Source organism: Cynocephalus volans, chromosome 6 (genome assembly GCF_027409185.1).
Source record: "Cynocephalus volans isolate mCynVol1 chromosome 6, mCynVol1.pri, whole genome shotgun sequence".
NCBI classification, from domain to species: domain Eukaryota; kingdom Metazoa; phylum Chordata; class Mammalia; order Dermoptera; family Cynocephalidae; genus Cynocephalus; species Cynocephalus volans.
This window is the reverse complement of record NC_084465.1, coordinates 9,377,443-9,399,490: the sequence shown is the minus strand read 5'-3', so window position 1 is coordinate 9,399,490 and position 22,048 is coordinate 9,377,443. Positions and strand designations below refer to the sequence as shown.

Here is a 22,048-nt window from a genome sequence, read left to right as displayed (position 1 = left end):
GTTGCATTTGGTTTTTGTTTTAAGTTTTACTAATTTCTATATGTAAATAAAAGATAAAATGATTGTGCAAATTTATCTTCCCAGTGTCTTCCTGTAGTCTAAAAGGGCTGCATTCTTTTGGATTGAAAATTTAAGATGTTAAAATTCAGCCCCCTTGTAATTATTTTTTAAACATTTATGCTTATTTCTGAGACTTCCTTCAGTGACTTGAATGTAGCATTTGAGATTCAATGACCACATTTGATTCTATTTGACACCTGTAAGGACTGAATAAGTCATCCTCTAGCGAGTGTACGGGAAATAGTATCTCCCTTTTTACAGGTGGGGAGACTGAGGGAAGGTGTCACTAGAAGGTTGGAGGGACTGGGAACTGAAGGTGGGCAGCCAGGCCCTGGGATCCACGGTCTCTGTCCTCTCTGCTGCCTGCGTCCAACAAGTTCGCACGGAGGAACTGTGTTTGCAGTTGGAAGCGTTTGCGGCCTTGTTACTCATTTATTCGTTCTGGTTCTAGCTAGTTAAGATTAAAATAACAGCTCCTACTCCCTTCTAGCCCAGGTAAAGCTCCCTGGGTTGGGGATGGTGGCAAGTCTTCCCTCCTCCCCACCCAGGCGCTGCACCGGAGACCTAGTAGAGCTTTTCGGGCTCTGTTAGTCAATTGGACCGTCTTCTTCAGGCTGGCAGCGTAGCTCAGTGGGTTGGAGCGTGGTGCTGAAAACACCAAGGTCCGGGGCTGCATCCTCGTACCAGCCCGCTGCAAAAAACCTTGTTCTGCAGCGAGGATGGAGTGTTCGCCCTAGTACGTCCCCAGAAGAGGAGAGCCCAGGCCGGGGGTGGAGGGTGGGGGAATGGGGGTTTGCCCCCCACACACAGAGTGGTCCCCAGGGGCGCTCCATTGTGCCTGTCATGCCTGTTTCATACATTGTTCTCAGTCTCACATCTAATACTTTGCACGTCACTCCCCACTGAGCCCCTTGCAGTCATGTGGTGGCAGAAAATTTTTCCGACCAGGCTCAGTAGTGACACTTTATCTTCGTTTTTTTCACAGAAGCTCAAAATTTTAAATACCTGACAGGTTTCTTAAGCGATAAATACTTAACATCATTAGCACATGACACCTGTACCCAAGTGTCAGTCAGCCAAGTGGAAGACGGCATCACTAAAGAAAAAAGCAAAAGTTATTGGGGTTTCTCAGAACAATCTGGCACTTAACAGGTAGGTCTTAAAAGATACGTAGGTTAAGCAGTAATAGTAATAAACTCAGCACATAATGGTTTCCGCACTTTTTTTCTAGTATATCCTCTTTTTCAAACAGTCTAACGAAGACTCCCTGTATGTGGACCAGGCAAAAAGCAGGAGCGTGGCCCGCGGGACTCGGCTTCCTCTCTGATCCTCGGGCACGGGCGCCACGGGGACAAGCTGAAAACTGCCCATGCGTGCCTGCACTGGGAGTGATGCTCACAGCTTGCTTGTCCTTATGACAGCTCATGTTTCTGCCTCGGGGACAAATATGCTGCAGAGAAGCGCCACGGACCCTCTTGGAATTTGAATCCCGTGAAGGCTAGGAAATGTTTTAATGAGCTTTTACTGGTATCTCTTCATTTCCTCCAGGATCAAGCATGCCCTTGAGTAAGTGCCTTGGTACCATGGAAATTCGTCAGTAAAGCAAAGGTGAACTGAAGGGTGGGGGTCATCCAGGTAGTTAGTGCCACATCTTCAAGTTCCAGGCCTGGTACCTGCCCTTCACTGTAGATAAATGTGCTGTGTTGGTGTGTGTGAAAGGAAGAGGCAGTTCTAGGTCCCTTGCCTTTATTCCCTCTATCGTACCCTGTCCTGACAAAGATGGGCAGGAGCTTCCAAATGCAGGCCAAAAGAACTGTGTTCCAATGAGTCATGTTTAGGCCCAAATGTCTCTTACATGCAGATTAACTGCATTTCTCTTCTAAGAAATGGAAAAGAGACGTTCTGGGAGGAATTTATTTTTCAGGACAGCTTAGTAAATAGTCTTCTGTGCCTGCTTAGAGGTGGAGGCCCAGATGTTTAGAAACCAGGTATGCAGTCCCTACCAGGTACATACGGAGAAGGGATCCCTGAGTGTGGCATTGTTATAACCCATGAATTCATCTGTTCAAAGAAAACTATGTTCCCCAATTCTCAATTCCTCACCTCCTCTACCACTACTACATGTACAAAACACTTTTAAGTTAACCATGATATTGCAAATGGAATTTGGCTTTTTGTTGAGTTACTATTAGCTATATTTGTAAAAAAAAATTTTATATATTATCCAAGCCCACTAATCCTTGAGGCCTGGAATTGCCCAAATTATCACTCTTGCTGTTACCCCTTTTTGTGGCTGGGGGAACCTCTATAAAAATGTCTAGCAAGAATCTTGGGCAGTGATAATTTGGCGAACTTTACAGCAGGGTCTGCACAGTATGGCTGTTACTGGTACCAGTGCTCATTATCTTAGAATCACGGTCAAAGAGGTTGGAAACAAAGTGTCATAGCAACAAAAGTTTACTTTTTAATACCAATGACTTTAAAATGTGTCTTATAAAATCAGTATTTCGCCCTTTGGGTTGCAGAACAAAAACTTGATGTGGTCGATAATCACAGCTGGGCTTTGCACTAAGTTTAGATGAACAGGTTATGGGTACTGTGGCCTAAGGGAACCATTTCCTCTTACCTGGGGAGATCAGGCAAGGCACAACCATGACCTCAGCAGCCGGGAAGGGTACAAGATTATCCTGGTTTGGGTTCTGTTGACAAACATCATGCTTGTGTAGACTTGGACTGCTGGCCAGCCACTTGTCATTGTCTGTGTGAGAAAGTAGCCAGGCACACTAAAATACAGGAACTTAAAGATCAGCCCCAAGTAATGGATAAGAGAATAGTAGCTACAGGACCAACAGGCCCCTAGAACTTAAAATATTTTTACTGACTGAGCATTTTTAAATGCTTGCTCCTCGATGAACACTGGCACCTAATTTTCCTTTGAAAGAAATTTAGATCTTACCACACACACCCAGGTTAAAAAAAAAAAAAAAATGTTGACTTATGTTTATGTTTCAAATGAATCCTCCTGATGAAGACAAGTTTCTTTTTTTTTTAGGATTCACAGCAACTCTGCTGAGTGACTTAGCCTTTCCAATTCATGCACCTATCCAGGGGCAGACCAAATGATTTCATCATAACAGGTGAGTGGGGGCTACTCCTAATACCACGTATCTGTATATAATCCTCATTGGAATTGTTTAAAACAAAGGAAATAAGCATTTGTTTTGACTAATTCCAGTAAGAATTATTTACCAAAATATTTAGGTTCTTGATGACCTATCTACAAACTTTAATGTACATGTTATATTGACTTTTGGCAGGACTTGAATACTTTAGGCAAAGATGGCGATTAGGATTCTGAGTGGGTACAGTCAAGGCTGGAGATCAGTTGAACCAGAAAATATTGAAAAATAAGGAGCAATTTTTGTAGGTGGATGATTACAACAGTATTATCTTATGGTACTTTTGTAACCTTGACTGCAGAGGTTAGTTAGTCTGTGGGTGAGGTGCTGCCTACATTTGGATGGCAAGCCTCATGTGTTATGCACTGTATTTTTTCCCTGCAAATCAGGAAAAATTTAAAACTGACCAGATATGATTTAAAGACGACCGTTATACAGGGTATATCAAAAGGGTTTATGTTAAGTATTCTGGCCAGAAAATCGGTGTTCATGAAAGTCATTGAAGAGGGCATTTAGAGAAGTACGTTTTAAACCATGCTATAAAAACCTTGCTGTGCATTAAGAATACACCAGACAGGGCCAGCCCCGTGGCGCACTCAGGAGAGTGCAGCGCTGGGAGCGCCAAGGCTGCGGGTTCAGATCCTATATAGGGATGGCTGCGGGTTCGGATCCTATATAGGGATGGCCAGTGCGCTCACTGGCTGAGCGTGGTGCAGACGGCACCATGCCAAGGGTTGTGATCCCCTTACCGGTCAGAGGGGAAAAAAAAAAAATACACCAGTCAGTGCTCAAAATTAATGCTTTCTATCAATGCAACTTTTATTGATACATCTGAGGCTCTGGTATATTGAGCAGAAGCTCACTGGACTCAAGGCTCCAGCTCCAGCTCCCAGCTCTTCGCATCTGGGGATGGGCTGGTAGCTATGGCTGGAATGAGCTGTGTCAGTAGATACCGTCAGGCCCAAGTAATCTTTGGGGTATCCTGAACTGGCTCACGCAGGATAACGAACAACTATGTGTAAACAAGGCCATTAGGCTACCTAAAGGAGAAATGACTTAAACAACCAAAGTAACAAAGTTAACAACCTCCTCAGGAGCTAAGTGGTGGCACACTTTGCCCAGATCATGCTGAGTGCCAAGGGTAATCAAGGGCAGGAATTGGAGTCTTTTTCTGCTTGATGTCAGCAACAACCTACTGAGCATATGCTAACATTGCCTGGGTGGAGAGTGGGGATAATTGGAGACCTACAGTATATCATGCATTATCATTAAAAAACTGTGGAAGAGACTATAAGAGCAACACCTATGAGACAGATTAACTTTAGGCTTCAAGTTACTTGTGCATTGATGCGATAGAAACCAGAGAAAATCTTGTAAATGTGGAATAGGAAAGCAAGGTAAGACAGTTTTAATTGAGTTTCATATTAATCATGTTGAAGGGAAACCTGCACTCCCATGAGTATCACAGCTCTGTTTACAATAGCCAAGCCTTAGAACCGACCTAAATGTCCATCAACAGACAACTGGATAGGGAAATGTAGTTTGTATACACAATGGAATATTTCCCTGCCATAAAAAAGAATGAAATTCTACCATTTGCAGCAACATGGATGAACTTAGAGAAAATTAAGTGAAATAAGCCAGGCACAGAAAGAGAAATGCCACATCACATATCTTCACTCATAAGTGGGAGTAAAAAATCACAATTATTCATTGAACTCTGAAAAGGGGAGAACAGAACTGAGGCGAGAAAGGGGTTAGTGAGGAATTGGTAGAAGGCTGCAAAAAGATTGCATTGTGTAAGGTCGAATATACTAATTATCGTGATTTGAGCATCCCATGTTGCACACAGGTACTGATACTCAATGCTGTACCCCACAGATATGAACAGTCAATTATGTTTCAATTTAAAAAATTAAGTTTCATATCAAATATTATCACATTATAAATAACAGATTTTATCTAACTGTAGAATAGGCAACTACCGAGTAACTACACACTGTGGACTGATTGATAGCTGTTGTGAGGGACAGTGTTAGTAATGTGTCTCAGGAGTGTGCTGGAAAGTTATCACTGCTACTTTGAGACACACTGCACGTTGTCAGAAGGAGTACAAGGTACAAGCTATCCGTTTCCTTGATGCTTTAGAGGGTTTTTTATTTTTTACCCCTCTTCAAGAAGAAATAAAACTAGAGTTTGGGATTCCTTACCTACCTACAAAAGGTGAGAGGTACAACCAATTACACTGTTGTATTTCTGAAGAACCAGATCTAAACTAATGGAATTTAGTACTTAAGATAGGGCTAGTTCAACTCCGTCATTTTATATATGGAGAACAAAGACGTGAAGGTTATTTTCTCCAGGTTACACAGCTGACTGGAACATGCCCACGCTGGTCTCCTGTCTGCAAGATCAAGTCCTTTTACTCAATAAGCCCCCAAGATGCATGGTAGTAATATTATTCACTTACAGATGTTTTCTACATGTTAATAGACAATATTAATTATAATTCAGTCAATTATATTAGTATATGTAATTAGGCAAATAAATAATACTGTTAATCCTAAGATTCATACAAAGACAACTGAAAAACGAAAGGAGTTAAATTTGAGAGTTTGTTTTCCCGTTAGAGACACAGTCCTTTTTCTAAAATCAGTTGATGAAGCTTTAGGATAGATGACTCAACAAGAAGTTCAAGTATTCTTTATTCAAAGTTAAAAATGTACCATACTGCATTATTGCAAAACTTCACTGGTACAAAACACTTTGCAGCTGGTGAGAAGGCAATAAAAAGTTGATTTTAAAACTCATTACTATAAATTATTCTTACAGTACTTTGCAAACTCAGAATTTCAAACTGCATTTTGTTTCTAAATTGCCCACAGTACTCGAGGTTCCTGAAGCTAAGGCAGCTGTTTCAGAGAAGGAAGAGGAGGAGGTAGCAGGTGTCAGGGGATTTCCATTTCTCTTTCAATGCCCACATACTTCAGAGCATCAGCCTGGCTGTATCTGAAACAACAGGAAAAAGGAATGACCACCTAGCCAACATGTGCTGCAATTTAATACAACCAGGCCTGCTGAATTTAGTGGGTACGTCAAAATGTCTAAAAAAAAAAAAAAAAACAAAAACCATGCACACACATACACATCTGTGTCACTGGTAATCTTCTGGTTGAGAAGTTGCCAAATCCTGAACCGGACAAACCTGTTACTACACACCTGCCCCGTTTTTCTCTATGCCTCTGAAGCAAACTGCCCCAGGCCGCAGGTCTAGGTCGTGATGTTTAGGCCTAATGCCGGGAAGGCAGAATAAAAAGAACCGTGTTCTGGAAAGAACAAATGACTAGAGCCCCCAGTAGTAACTAGGGCCAAAGAGCAGCCCCAGCTAGTTGCTCCCAGGTGGTGAAAGAACTGGGGTGCAGCCTCCAACCATCCCCAAGGAAGCTGGGCACACTACCTCCCAACCCAGGCCCACCTGCTGCTCCTCATGCACAGCAAGCTTGGAATGAAGAGCTCAGGGTGACCTTCCAAAGTGGGACCTTTACTCAGATCCCATTTGCTTAGATCTCTCCTGGAACTGTGCAGCAGTTTACCATTAAAAGTAGGTACATGTGGGCCCTAGTTTGAACAACTCAGTACTCAAAAATGGCATGTATATTCAGCCATAGGATTTCTTTAACTAGACAGTTACGTGATTGCATCTAAATGAGTATTAAATGTATAACTTGTCAAATTGATCCCACAGAGCTTGACAGTATAAACTGCCAGCCCAGTGCCTAACCACATAGTTAAACACTGCTAGTGGCCCATGTGTCCCCAGCATCCCAACAGCTTTTTCTCCAGAAAGAACCCACAGGGTGACCAGGTGGGTATTTGCCAACAGTACCTGACTTGTAAAATACTAAATAATGATGTGTGCACCCTAGCAATAAAAATAAAGTGGATCTAAATGTACTACTATCACTAAAGATATAGTGTACTGTCAAGTAAAAGCACGTAGCAGAACAGTCTATATAAGTGTGATCACATTTACTTTAGAAAATGCAGCACAAACACACATGCAGCATGATGTGGAAAGGGACTTTTGGTATGGGTTTTATTATATTTTTTAAGTAAGCCATACTTGTAGAACCTAACTCTCCCTACCAACGTCCATGGCAAACAATGAATGACCAATCAAAAGAACTGCCCCTCCAATGATGGCAGATCTAGACTGAAAAATAGCCTTTGTCCAAAGCTCACAGCCCAGGTGGAAAAAGCCCATAGATCACACTAGAAGTGTACTTTTTACCAACCTGTAATCAAAAAACAGCTCTTCACCAGTCTGGATGGCTCTCTTAGCAAAAATACCTATCCTGTGATCGCCGTTAACCATCATAACTGGAAAGAGACACAGTGATGTTAGTGACCAGTTAGCATAAAGACAGGCCACAGGGTGGTTAATTGACTTGTTCACATAACAAACAACTGTCCCAGAAATACTTAGGTCCATTATCCCTAGATTGAAAAGGGACTTCCGGTTTAAATCTACAGTAATTCTGACTTTATAAGCACCTACCTTTTGCATAGCAATTTGGATTTACTGAATGATTTGCAAAACGAATTTTGTTGCCCTTGCGGGTTGCATCCACAACAAAATCTAAAAAGAAAAAATAGTACAATCCAGTGAATTTCACTTATAAATTAATAAAAACAAAGTTATTATGATTCTGGAAATACAGCTTGTTATAGATCTTCAGGGTCTGCCTTCAAAAACAAATCATTCGACCAACTTCATTCAGTAAGAAATGACATTTGAAAAAAATACTGTTCTTAGGTTAAAATTAATCATTGGTAATCCAAGGTGATTATCTGTCTCAAATGCTATTACTTGGCCAAGAAATGGAATCTGACTAAATTCTTCCCAACATCAAGAACAAGACATTTTCACAGGATCCCATCAGGGACACTCACTACAGTCTTAGACTCTACCCAAGATCAGCAGCTGTGAAAGAAGGTGCCTTTATGCCCACGGTCTGGGGATAACAGCCAGGGCAAGTTTGGAAGATGCTTTCAAATGGAGTGTGCCTTGTCCTTCCCAGGCCAGAGGCACTGACTGGAAGAGGTGTGCCCAGCTCACAGAACCCAAGTTCTTAGGAACACAAGAGGTGAGCAACAGCAGAAGAAAACAAGAAGAATGTCCCCTCATAGCCAGCCTGACGTCGCCATCTGCAGATGGCTGGGACACCACAGAAATCACTTCCCGTACACATAGTCCATCTGCTCTCTGAGGAATTCCTCTGCTCCAGGTCTTTCAAGAAGCAGCCCATCCCTACACCAATGCCAGGGGATGAGAAATCCCAGGAGTACTTCCTGTGGAGGTCCACCTTCCGGCACCTCACTGACCTCTAACTTCATTTCCAAATACTCAGCCAGTAGAAGGCTCCCAAATGCAAATCAGAGGAACTAAATGTGCTCCAGCTCAGAAACATACCATTGTTCAAGTTGAACAGAAAGCTGCACATGTATTTATCATACACTTTCCCTCTTCTGTCAGCTTCATCTTGAGAAATAATCTAAAAAGACACAGGAAGAAGTAGTTTTGGATTAGATGATCAAGCTGGGTAGAACACACAAAAACTCATCAAGAGAATTTTGGACCTTCTTGAAAATAGTCAACAAAGGGTCACTACATCTAATTTCACTTTTCCATTCAGCCTGCGCATTGCTACCTCAAAGAACAATGATACTTTAAGGACTCCAACTCAGAAATATTTCCACATCCCAGGTAAGTATGCTTGGAGAAAGTGATTTAAAAAGTCTTTTCACTGAGTAAAAAACAGAGAGGGTGGGTTGATTCCAAATTGAAGCTAGCCCTACAATTTTTCTCTAACCCTGCAACTAAAAAGGCAGATAATTAATGACACTGTGGTATCTAGGTCCTTATCAACTAGGTTGCAGATTAAGCAGGACAGACTATTTAGTTAGTAAAAGCTGCTGTTCTTCCCGTTGTCACCAGATGGTAAAAGCTAAATGTGACTAAACCAAAGCAATCCAATTACTAAGCAAACCAAATCCACAAGTATGAATAAGTCAGAGCTAAAAAGGCATTTTATAGTAACTCATTTCTAATCAATCCCAACTGACTTGTGCAATGAAATCCATCCATAACAAAGAAAAGTTATTACATACAATGCCCCCTGAATACATGTGATTAGTGTGCCTTACCTCTCCACAGTATTCCGAGATGAATTCATTTTTCTGTACAGGATCTTTGATGAAAATCCCCCAGCCTGCCACATCAGATGGTGCCAGCAGTAAATGCTAGAGAATAAAGCACAATCATATACAGAATGAAAGTTATCACTAAATCCTCAGACCCATTCTAAAGCAGTAATTCAGCACACAGGTAGATTCAGTCAGTATGAAAGCTGCTGGATACAGCGGGCAAACTACAAAAACAATGTGTTTGTTTCGTCTTTAAATAAAATACAGAGGACAAGTATCCTCTCTCTTACAGAAAAAAAAAAAACTTCCGTGGTGTTGGTCGCTCCCACTCACCATCACTGAAGATGCACTTTTATTTCCCCATTTCTTCAGTCCTTGAGTAACTCACTTTCAACTTGAATTTAATGTAAGGATGTCCCACCACTCTCCCTCTTCATATATTTCCCTCTACTTCCCAAAACGGATTTCTGTTACCAGCTCTCCATTTTCAGTTTGAGCCCTCCAGGACATTGTCCTGGTTCCTCACTGGCTTTTATTCCTTCCAAAGCCCTGCCATTCCTCCATGACAGCTTTTGTGAGGATCCATCCATCCACAGCACTTGCTCATGTCCAGCATTCTAGTTTTAGCAGAGATGCCAAGATGATGACAGCTGTCAATTATACGTTGAGGGATTCATTCCCAAACATACTCTAACTTTTCATCAAGGCTCATTATTATGCTTTCATTTAGAATTTTCTTATGATCTTTAAAAAGGAAGCTTTCAGTCTATTCCTGTTCTGGCCCATCCTACACTAGCGTCTGTCAGGTGAATTTCCCACATACCTTTCTAATCAGAAACTAACTAAATCTTCAAAAAGTTCATGGAAGGATTCATATTATGTTTTAATTTTTCCATGTTTTAAAGTGCCTTTGTATTGTTAAGCAAATGAAATCCAGTTGGTAAAAAGTACCTACATAGTTTTCTGTTTTAAGAGTTAAAAGATGTCTACAAAGAGGATGTGTCAATGTGAACAGTACAGTAGTCCCCCCCTTTTTCACAAGGGATATGTTCCAAGGCCCCCAGTGGATACCTGAAACTGCACATAGCAGCAAACCCTATACATACTAAGTGAGTAACAGGCAGGTAATATTGACAGTGTAGATATGCTAAACAAAGGGATGATTCACATCCCAGATGGGACTGCTCAAAATTTCATCTTGCTTCTCAGAACAATGCACAATTTAGAACTTATGAACTGTTCATTTCTGGAATTTTTCATTTAATATTTTAGGACTGCAGTTGACTGAAGGTAACTAAAACCATAGAAAGGGAAACCGTAGCTAAGGGGGGGATCAATGTCTTACCTACTTTCTGAATAAACTGAGGGTGGAATATATCATATAATGGCAAGTATGGGTTGGGAGGGTAGAGATTATGAAATTTTTAGGTTTGAACAGATGTGCCATGGGAAACTGAACCAGCATTGTTGTGAACCAAGGAACCTAATGGATATATAGACACCTAAACAGTCTAAATGCCTTAAAAAAAAATCATCGCCAAAAACAACCCTGCATGGTGATCAAGATGATCAGATCTGCCATAAACACACTTTGGTTCAAAGACACAAGTAATCCTCATCAAACTATCAATGATATAATTCACAGAAATAGAAAAAACAATTCAAAAATGTATATGGAACAACAAGAGGCCCCAAATAACCAAAGCAGTCCTAAACAAAAAGAACAAAATGGAGGGTATCATACTCCCTTGACTTCAAAATATACAACAAAGTGAAAGTAATCAAAACAGCATGGTACTGGCACAAAAACAGACACCTAGACCAACTGAACAGAATAGAGAATTCAGAAGTAAATCCACATACCTATGGCCAACTGATATTTGAGAAAGGAACTAAGAACATACATTGATGAAAGGACAGGCTTTCCAATAAATTGTGCTGGGAAAATTGGAGATCCATATGCAGAAGAATGAAACTAGACTACTATCTCTTACCATATACCCAAATCAACTCAAAATGGATTAAAGAATTAAATGTAAGACCCGAAACTATAAAACTTCTAGAAGAAAACATAGGGGAGACACTTCAGTATATAGGTCTGGACAAAGACTTTATGAGTAATACCTTATGAAACACAGAGGACAAAAGCAAAAATTAACAAATGGGGTTATATCAAACTAAAAATCTTCTGCACAGGAAACAATCAACAGAGCAAAAAGACAACCTGCAAACCTGGGAGAAAATATTTGCAAATTATGCATCTGACAAGGGATTAATATCCAGAATATACAAAGAACTCAATTCAATAGTAAAAATAATAATCCAAGTAAAAAATGGAGAAAGGAACTGAAGACATTTTTCAAAAGACATACAAATGGCCAACAAGCATATGAAAAAATGTTCAGCATCACTAATTATTAGAGAACTACAAATTGAAACCATAATGAGATATCATCTCACCCCAGTTAGAATGGCTTATTATCAAAAAACAAAATAAATGCTGGAGGGGTTGTGGAAAAAGGGAAAGAACCTCTTGTATGTTGTTAGTGGTTGTATTAATTTACATTTCCACTATGGAAAACAGTATGGAGATTTCTCAAACAACTACACATAAAACTGCCATACACTCCAGCAGTCCCACTACTAGGTATGTATCCAAAGGAATGGAAATCAATAAGTTGAGGGGACACCTGCACTCCCATGTTTTATCATAGCTCTACTCACAACAGCTAAGAGTTGGAACCAACCTAAACATCCTTCATCGGATGGTTGGATAATGGAATACTACTAAGCCATAGAAACTTGCCATGCGATATTTCATCTTTTACTCTGCAGAGAAAGAAACCTAGAAATATTATTTGATAAAAATGGGTCTCTATATTCTAATAGAAATCACTATTTATTTGCATTAAGGAATTTAGATAAACTTCTAGTTCTATTACCAAGTTAAAGAAATTCAAGTCATATTAATTAACTAAAAAAAAACCACCTCTTATTCCAAATCTGATACCATCAGTGGCTACGTCTCGGAATTTATTGGTTTATCTTACCACCAGTATAAGGTGTTCTACAGAAAATGTCAGAGATTGCCCAAAGGTGCATTACCCAAGGAAAATATCAACCATTTTCTCTCTCCTCAGCTGCACCACTCAAGGTCTCTTTAACTCTCCTGACATTTACCTAATCTTCAAGGGGTGACTACCTACCTTTTTGGAGCCCCGCTGAATACTACAGTTCTTGCAGGACACATTTTTACTGTCCCAATGGTCAGCAGCTCCACAAGTAAGACAGAGGTCAGGGTCACACTCTCGGACAGCCAGATAGCACGGGCACTGCTTGGTGTTGCACTGAGCTTTGCAGCGGCATCCAGGAAAGCGGTTCTGACCTTCAGAGATAAGTTCTTCATCATCATCTCCATCACTATCGCAATCGTAATTATATGCAAAAGCTTGCATAATCGTTAAGTAGCAAGTATTGTGCAAGCATCTTACTGACTCAGTTAACCCTCACCAGCACTTATTATCCCATAGTATAGATGAGGAAATTAAGTAACAGCCAGAGCTGTCAGTACTGAAAACGATCAACACTGAGTTGTTTTTCCATTTTTTATTTATTAAATGGTATGTGTAAAGTTCTATGATCTATAAAATAGGTGCAAAGGGAGGGTTTGGACTAAATAATTAATATCTACAGTCCTTCAGCATTCTAATAGCCCATAATTCTAAACTTAGTATCCAGCTTTATGTGCGGCTTCACGAAACAATTTTAAGAATCCATTAACCTTATGCTACATTCCTTTCTTCTGAAGACTAACAACCTCCTAACTGACAATTTCTGGTACCCAGAAATTATTTGGGTAGCTACTTCTAGATTCCCCTTAACTTCTGTGTCAAACTGACTCTGGTTTAACTTAAGTGATCAAAGAAGAAGAAAGAGAAAACTCAAGTTCCCGTTAATACAATTTGCCTAACTTGGACACAAGCACAGCGCCAGTTATGGGGCTCGATAAATACTTCCATAGTAAATGTACTTGCTAAAGTAAAAAAGGAAAAACTCTCATGTTTTCATTTAAATTACTATTTCAAATTGCTGAACAAAGACCTATTTAGTTCTCATGCAATTGCATCAAAGCAACAAATACTTACACTCTGAACTACACTGACAAAACTTTTCACAAAAATTTTGTGCTATCACACAAGGGCACGAACTGTCACAAGGCTGCCGTGGATGATCACAGGGTTGATAGTTGTAAACATGGTTAGAGGAGCCGTCTGAATAAAGATAACAGCACACAGGCCAATGAATTGGGGAGATGGGAAATGATCACACACAATCAACAAGAGTACATTCTTCCCTGCTGCCTTTGTAGCTTAGCTGGGTTTCCTTCATACATTCTGTTTACAAAATGACGACAAAACAACCTCCCACCCGATTGCTGTGAGCACTGCCACCACATCTCAGCCCCATTCCCAGAGCACTTCTTTAACCAACTCTCAGACTCACTCCATCCATCAACTTCTACTTTACAGAAGAGAAATGAATGGAGACTCATCAGCAGACATCCTCCATTTAAATTGGTTTAATGTACAGAAGTCAATTATATCAGAATAACTCAGACTCTAAATCATTTACTTTTCTAAAATGAGAACAAAGTGGACATTTTTAAGCTAATAACGGAATTGAAAGATGCTAACCCTTTTTCAGTTGTATCTTTCTGCAGTGTGCAGCCCACAACCTGCAAAAACAAAGAAAATAAAACACATAACTTCTGAGTGAAGCCAGGGAGCACAGTCACAGCTACAAATCCAACAGGGAGCTGCTCAAAGAGATCTATCTGTAACGTTACTATAGCAGTGCTTTAAAGCCAAGTAACTGTAAAAGAAGAGTCGTGTACTACCTGGCTTTTAGCTGCCATCAGTTCAGAGCCCTTGAAAAACAGCATAATCATCCAGGCTGCCCAAGGGGTGCTGGGAAGCCTAGCAGTGGCTTTGCTGCCTGCACTTGCCCACAGCTCATGCGGCAGCAGGTGTGCCTACCTGTCGATTTCTTCTGCTGTGGATTATACTGACACGGATACTTCCTCTAATTTCAGGCATCATTAACCATCCAATTGAGCTACTTGATCAGAAGTAATTCAACCACAAATTCAGATGCATTACTTAAAGCCTCAACTCCTGTGGGAAAAACTTCTAAATTTCTATGTTCTGAATTAGGTTGACCCTACATTTATTTTTTAAATGTAGCAAAACATAACAGGAGCCTGTGCACAATTTCAGAGGTATCCTCTAAACTGTTCCCTTACCCACCCAACTAGGCTTGGTTTAGAAAAGCGGGGTTGGGGCAGGGGGAGATTAAAGCAGATAGTCTATTCATGATTTTCTGGTTCTACATTTACAAATCAAATCAACCTGAAAACATTCACTACACTTCTTTACTCATTCACAAGTCTTAGTGAAAGTAACATTCAAATAGGCTTACATGCAGGCTGGCTGGTTAGCTCAGCTGGTTAGAGCGCCACCTTGTAACACTAAGGTCAAGAGTTTGGATCCCTGTACTGGCCAGTAAATAAATTTTTAAAAATACCAGAATGCAATGCCACACACTTAGAAAATTCAGGCTCTTAGAATAAAAGACACACTTCTAAAAACTGGCCTAGAGGAACAAATTTTGGAATATTTCATACCAAATGCTAAAGTTATTGTTTATGTAGCCTTTACTAATAGATACATGTTTTTCTTAACCAAAATACACTATGGTAACCGTAATTTTTATTATACTTCACATGCTAAATTTACTGAAGGCTGCTATATTCTCATAGAAAAATACTAGCAATTGCCAGTGGAAACAAGATTCCACTGCTCTGTTTTTAGTGGTTTTTTTGTTTGTTTTTTTTTAAATAGAGCAAGTGAAAGCCAACCACAACTTTAGGAAGTGCCTTGCCCCCCAGTATCCGTCTATGTTGACTCCTCTAAATGACTTTACAGTGGACTTACCGGTGTTTCCTTTTCTTTTTCCTTGGAGGAGTATCAACATCTTCGGCAGGAGCTGGAGCTATGATACTAGATTCTTTGACTCTAAACTCATACACCTGACAAGAGACACAGTAATAGAGCCATGAGGACAATCTTGTGTAAGCAAACCATTCTTATACACATTCAAACCAGAAAAACAGCTTTGTCTCATCTGTGACACTGCTAGGTGCTGGGGATACAGTAGGAATCATTGCCCCTGCCCTCACATAGGGGACAGTAGCTGCAATTATATTCTGGTCAAGAGTATTTGGTGCTAAGTTTAAATTCTTACCAGCTTTTAAATCCACTGCTACCTAATCTGAAATATCTAAAGTGGGGAAATTCTATAACACAACTAAAGAATAATTTCTATTCAAGTTCCCTCTTGGGGAAAATAAAGAAATTTAATTCTTCTCACAAGATAAACAGCTTAATAATAACCAAGAACTTCGTTATGTTTAGACAATAAGTACATATTTATCCCTGTATGTGAAGCTCTTTTATCAATATTTTTATTGGATATGCTTACCTGTCTACATGTTTTGGTCCCAATTAACCTAGCAATGGCACAGAAATTGTCATAGTAAGTGCCAATGAGGACTCTAAACATTGAGGCTTCAGCACCGCTCCATTCCACATTCTCAGGAGGTTCAATATTTGGTTTCATCTTTATTGGTGTTTGACAGCGAGAATTTGCTTCTACAAAACCAAATGTAAGTACCGGTCAAGAAATGATGATTGGAAACCGTATTTAATAAAATTCAGGGTGTGCTTAAGAAAAAAGCTGGAAGTTAATCATAATTTAGAATAAACTAAAGCTAGAAGAACCATTAATAAGATTCTCCCCCATGGGAACCATGACATTGAGATCCCTTTAATATAACCTTTTTTTCTTTCTTTTTTGTGACCGGTAAGGGGATCGCAACCCTTGGCTTGGTGTCGTCCGCACCACACTCAGCCATGGGGTCGGCCCAAATATAACCTTCAAAAATGAACACAAATGGGGTTAGACTATTATTATTCCTGGTATAATTCACGGGGCTGAAAGGACAACTAAAATCCAATAAGTAAAATACTAGCTCATCAGTAGTTTTCTCTCTAACCAAAATTATTCATAGAAGATCAAGATTATTAAACCAAATGAGCTGACCTTCATTATGCCCCGTATGAGAAACATGGAGAAAGTAAAACAGCAAAAAGAGTGAGAACACACCAGACCATCACCCAATAACCCAGGCCAGCAAACATCCCAGGCTAGGGTAGGGGCATTGCCAATTCAGCTGCACATCCTTGAGAAAAATGGTCTTAGATTTGTCATTATACTGAAAACTAACCAATTACAAAAATTATTCAATGAGTCACACATCCTTAATCTTCACAATATGCAACTCTCAAAGAACAGTAATTAGATGTGTCTTACCAGAGGAGCTGGAAGTTTCATCTTTTTTCTCTTCTTCCTCTTTATCATTGTTCTCACCCCCTGTTTCGGTCCCTGCTTCCCTATCACTGTCTGTATCCTTTGACTCCAGCACATTAATGGTTGGAGTGCTGGGTCTGCTACTGTTATTGGGAAGCCGTCCTCTTCTGCGCCCTCCTGGGCGCTTTGGTGGGGTCTTTATCCGCTCAGCGGTAAGGGCAGCTGCAAACTCCTTTGCTCCCTCCTACAAAATGAAAAATGTAGACTTCAGGGTAAAGTCCTAAAATTCATTTTAGCGGAAGAGAAAAACAAAAGGATTGCATAAGGCAAGTTAGTCAAGAAATTTATCATAATATCCATATATCACAAATAATCATTTGCATATCTAAATACCCTTTTTTAAAATCTACTTTTAATGGTTTGAAAATGTCGAAGATAAATATGGGTTCCATATATTGCTAGAGTGGCACAAAATCAAGCAAGACAGTCCATATATTGAGTTTGTGAAATATATTAACTGACTATAAGTTAAAATATAAAATATACTTTCCATAATAAATGTAGTTCTCTATATAGACAGTCTATTTAAAAGTGAATCTTTACAAAAAGAATCATACCTAATGTGCATTGAGTCAGACTTCCTATTTCAGGATTTTAAGATAATGCTGCCTTTTTATTATAATATTTCAAGTATACAAGAAAATATAAAACATAAACATGCTTGACTTTGTCACTTCTGTCTTACTATTAAAATATCCAATTTTTTTTTCCTGTGAGGGATACATAGCCACAGGAAGACATGAAAGGAACTTCAGGAACAAAACTGTTAAGGGTTACATTTTGCATTACATAGTACAATAATTCAGTCTCACAAAGTATAAAACAATGGTAAGAGCATGGCTTATAGAGAGACCACAGAAACATTTTAGATGAGCCAAATAAAATTCTGCTTTATAAAGAACATTATAAAACAGTACTCAAGAATTCCATTTTTAAGTGGAAATAAGAAGAGGGAAGTTTGAGAGCAGCCAACAGTTTTATACTTCATTCTACAAAAACCAAATTGCTTAAAAATAGGATACCTTCTGCAGGTGCCATTCAATGAATCTTCTGTCCAAAATCCAACAGGCAATATATACCCATTTAGTTCCTAGGTAGGAGTGGCTTGGTTCAAAGAGGGGAAATGGTAAAAATAAGATAGTACCCGTAAAAAACAACTTTTCTACCTCATATTTTCCTAATCCCTTACCTTTTCTCCATCACTTAAAAAAAAAAAAAATCTGTGGGATCTATAATATAGCTCAAACTACAACTCATAGAAAGGATATGGCTATGAGAAAGGCTTAGGAACTACAACACGATTATTGAGTTTCTGGCTTCTAAGTAGGCCATCTATGCTACACACACTCATAAACTTTGTGGAAGGTATAAGAGTCCTTGATCCTAAAGACCTTGAAATGTTGCTGAAGAGATAACACAGATAAACAAAGAATAATACAAGATTAACGAAGGACTATAACGTGCAGTACATGACCTATGAAAGAAACAACATGGGTGAGAAAACTGCCTATTATATGGCCAATAAAAGTATGTACAGACAATGTTAATGCTGACTTTATTACCTCCACCAAAGTTCAAAATCAAGGTTTCTCAAATACCCTCTGGGGTAATAAGGCACTACATCTTACCAAATGCTGGTAACACTGTGGGCCACAAGGTTTGTTGTCTAGAGCTGTTTCTGTGTTCTTCCGCTTATAGGTGTTGGGTGTTGCATGAAAAGCTGCAAAATAAATTAAACATAAAGTATCCAAATGCAACTATAAAATATTTACTTTTTCACTCTCCCAGTTCCACTGGAAAAGTCAATTAATAGATTATAATCTTGCTAATATGTGTTTTACATTACTTTATACAACTTCCCTTCACACTCTTATTAACCTATCACAATGTATTCTCCACCTTCCTCCAACCCTTAATGCAGGGAGGAAACACAGTAAATTCTGGAATGATTAATGATTTCTCATTTTTCTCCTTGCACATATAACTGATGCACATAAACTATAATTATAAACATTTATTTAAACTAAGTCTTTAATATCTCCATATAAGCAGACGATATTTCCTTTACAATAAAATCAGATTTTCTATTTTTACCAAAAGAATTCTGAAATCTACAATTTCTTGATTTCTAAAGAAAGGTCAACAATCAACTTGTCAAATGAGGAGTAGAATGAGATACCACTTGTTAAAACTTATTTTTAAAGATACAGAGGACAGCCCCAGGTTGCTAACATTCGGTTCCTCTGAATCATCCCCAATTCAAGAACGTAGGGAGAGCTTGGTTCATAGTGCCTTTCTATGGCAAAATACGATTAGATAACACAGGTTTTAGAAAGATAAAGGGACACCAGCACCTTGGGGCTGGCCCGGGGACCCGAGGCAAGGAGAAGTGGAAAGGACCTCTCTCCCGCAACCAGGCACACCGCACCAGAGCTTCAGGGCCCGCCCAGGGACCCAAGACATGGAGAAGGGGACTGGACCCCCCTCCCACAACCAGGCACACCATGCCAGCACCTTGGAGCCTGCCCAGCAACCCGAGGCAAGGAGAAGGGGACTGGACCTCTCTCTCACAACCAGGCACACCGAGCCACCACCTTGGGTCCTACCCAATGACCCGAGGCATGGAGCCAGGAACCAGACCCTCCTCCCACAACAAGGCACACCATACCAGTACTTCGGGGCCCACCCAGCGACCCGAGGCAAGGAGAAGGGGACTGGCCCTCTCTCCCACAACCAGAGACACTGTGCCAGCACCTCAGGGTCCACCTGGCCCAGAGGCATGCAGAAGGGGACTGGCCCTCTCTCCCACAACCAGGTACACCAAGCCAGTGCCTCAGGTCCCGCCCAGTGACCAGAGGTATGGAGCCAGGGACTGGACCCTCCTCCCACACCAGGCACAAAGCGCCAGCGCCTTGGGGCCCGCCCAGAGACCCAGCGCACGGAGAAGGGGACTGGACCTCTCTCCCACAACCAGGCACACCACGCCCGTGCCTCAGGCCCTGCCAGGGGACTTGAGGCATGGAGAAGGGGACCAAACACACCCCACAACCAGGCATACTGCTAGTGCCAAGGAGCATACCAAAAACAGCACCTCCACGTGAATGGCCCACCACAATAACCATGGCTGCTGCAAAAGTGGCTAGACGCCACAACCACCACGCAGATGGTCCGCCAGCCACTGAAGTGCATTGACACAAGGAGAGTCACTAGCAGAGACAAAGAAAAGAAGAGGATGTTTCTTTCCACAAAACCTATTTTAGAGTGACAGAAGAAGCATCTGCTCTATGATAATATTAGGGGACCCGATCACATCACTCAGCATTGGACAGATCATCTAGGTAACAAGTTAACAGAGTAACCATTATTCTTTCAGAAGGAGAGAAGAAATCTAGGACAATTAGAGGGGGGAGGAGAAGGGAGTGGGGGAAGGGGAGAGATTGGACAAGGGGCATAAAGAATAATTACGATTTGTACCAATATATATGCTAGTAATATTGATTTAATCAACATATCAATGTGCAACCCCAAAAATATGTATAATCGATTTTGATTCAATAAATAAAATAAATTTAAAAAATTAAAAATAAAGATAAAGTGTTTGAAATGTAAAATTCCCAATACCGTAATAACAGAAATGATAGCATATTGGTATATGAAAGTAGTACAAACTTTTAGAGAATTTCTCATGAAAGCTTGCTTCCTGTGTACAAAAGCAAATGCTGACATGGCTTATTCAGAAATACACAAGATGAAAATTATTTTAATTTGAATAAAAACAAGTGATATATTCACAAATCATTTTTAAAATATTTGTAAAAAGCCATACTTAAACTTAAGTTCCAAAGAACTTAAGGGGAAATAAAGATAGACTGATGAGGGAAGGGAGGAAAAAAAAAAAGGATAAAATTATTTTTACAGTAGAAATTAAAACCTCAAATTGTTTCAAGTATGTGAGCTAGTTTCTTCTGTGGTACTAGATGACACTCTGACAATTCGAGGACCCCTAATATAAAGACTGAGCATAAAGAAGGCTAAAATCACCTGAGCAGGAAGGAATTGCACCTAAAACATAAGATCTTCATTAGCTAGAGTTAGCAGCACATATTTAGCTACACTTTTTCAGTAAAATTTGTTTCTGTTTGGATGCCTCCTCTAGCACATACTGTATTTATTTATTTACTTGTTTTTTTTTATTTTTATTTTTTTAAAGATGACCGGTAAGGGGATCCTAACCCTTGACTTGGTGTTGTCAGCACCATGCTCACCCAGTGAGCCAACTGGCCATCCCTATACGGGATCCAAACCCGGGGCCTTGGTGTTATCAGCACCACACTCTCCCGAGTGAGCCACGGGCCGGCCCAAGCATATACTGTATTTATAGACTGATCTTGCCCCCATTCAGTGAAAACACACAGGCACAGACGTATGTATCTGTACACACACAAGCATGTGCACACGCACAAATGAGGAAAGCAGTCCCTGCTGGTCCTGAGCTAGAAGATGGCTCTTAGTCAGAACTAGAAGACAGATACTCACTTTAAGCCACAATTATAGTCTAAGAAAAGAACAAATCAGGCTATAAAGCAAAAACTAACATACTAATAGTAAAAAAGCTACTTTAAAAAATTAAAAAGTGTCATTCTTAATTTCACATTGCGTTTAGCTAAAACTAGAAAAACTATTCTTATGACTAGATTTTCCTCAGCGGGATGTCAAACTTCAGTTCTTTGGGAAAACCACTTATATAAAGAATTCCCTCTTCCAGAAATATCTTGACTATTTTAGATTTCCAGAAGATTGAACATAATTCTTTCAAATAGGCATCTTAGTATTCAAACTAAGTTATTAAAATGTATTTCAAACTAAATATGTGGAAAAAGATTATATAACAAAATTCCCCAATCAGAAAAATTATTAAAAGGGAAATTAAGGCAAGATGCTTTTTAAATTTTGCAAAAAAGGACAGAACATGGATACTGAGGGCATTTTATTTTTAATTTCAAAAGAAACCAATAAAATTTTGATGAGAAATCTTATTTAAACGTTTACAAGCAAAGGTAAAAGACTTCTAATACATAATTCCAGCTGTTCTCTATGCCTGTATATGAGATTAC

General features: G+C 39.8%; 1 protein-coding gene across 6 annotated transcripts in view; it reads right to left on the bottom strand.

Annotated features, from left to right (window-relative positions):
• Window positions 1–5,939: 5,939 nt before the first annotated feature.
• Window positions 5,940–22,048, bottom strand: part of EZH2 (enhancer of zeste 2 polycomb repressive complex 2 subunit) — a 62,774-nt gene continuing 46,665 nt past the window's right edge. For all 6 annotated transcript variants that reach the window (XM_063098573.1, XM_063098574.1, XM_063098576.1 and 3 more), the window contains 12 exons: window positions 18,563–18,654; window positions 16,878–17,118; window positions 15,987–16,156; window positions 15,440–15,534; window positions 14,141–14,181; window positions 13,592–13,717; window positions 12,653–12,831; window positions 9,447–9,542; window positions 8,713–8,794; window positions 7,798–7,878; window positions 7,535–7,619; window positions 5,940–6,248 (listed from right to left, as the gene is read on the bottom strand). In XM_063098573.1, coding sequence (XP_062954643.1) covers window positions 6,188–6,248; window positions 7,535–7,619; window positions 7,798–7,878; window positions 8,713–8,794; window positions 9,447–9,542; window positions 12,653–12,831; window positions 13,592–13,717; window positions 14,141–14,181; window positions 15,440–15,534; window positions 15,987–16,156; window positions 16,878–17,118; window positions 18,563–18,654 — 1,349 coding nt within the window. In that variant the 3' untranslated portion in view covers window positions 5,940–6,187. The remainder of the gene's footprint in view (window positions 6,249–7,534; window positions 7,620–7,797; window positions 7,879–8,712; window positions 8,795–9,446; window positions 9,543–12,652; window positions 12,832–13,591; window positions 13,718–14,140; window positions 14,182–15,439; window positions 15,535–15,986; window positions 16,157–16,877; window positions 17,119–18,562; window positions 18,655–22,048) is intronic.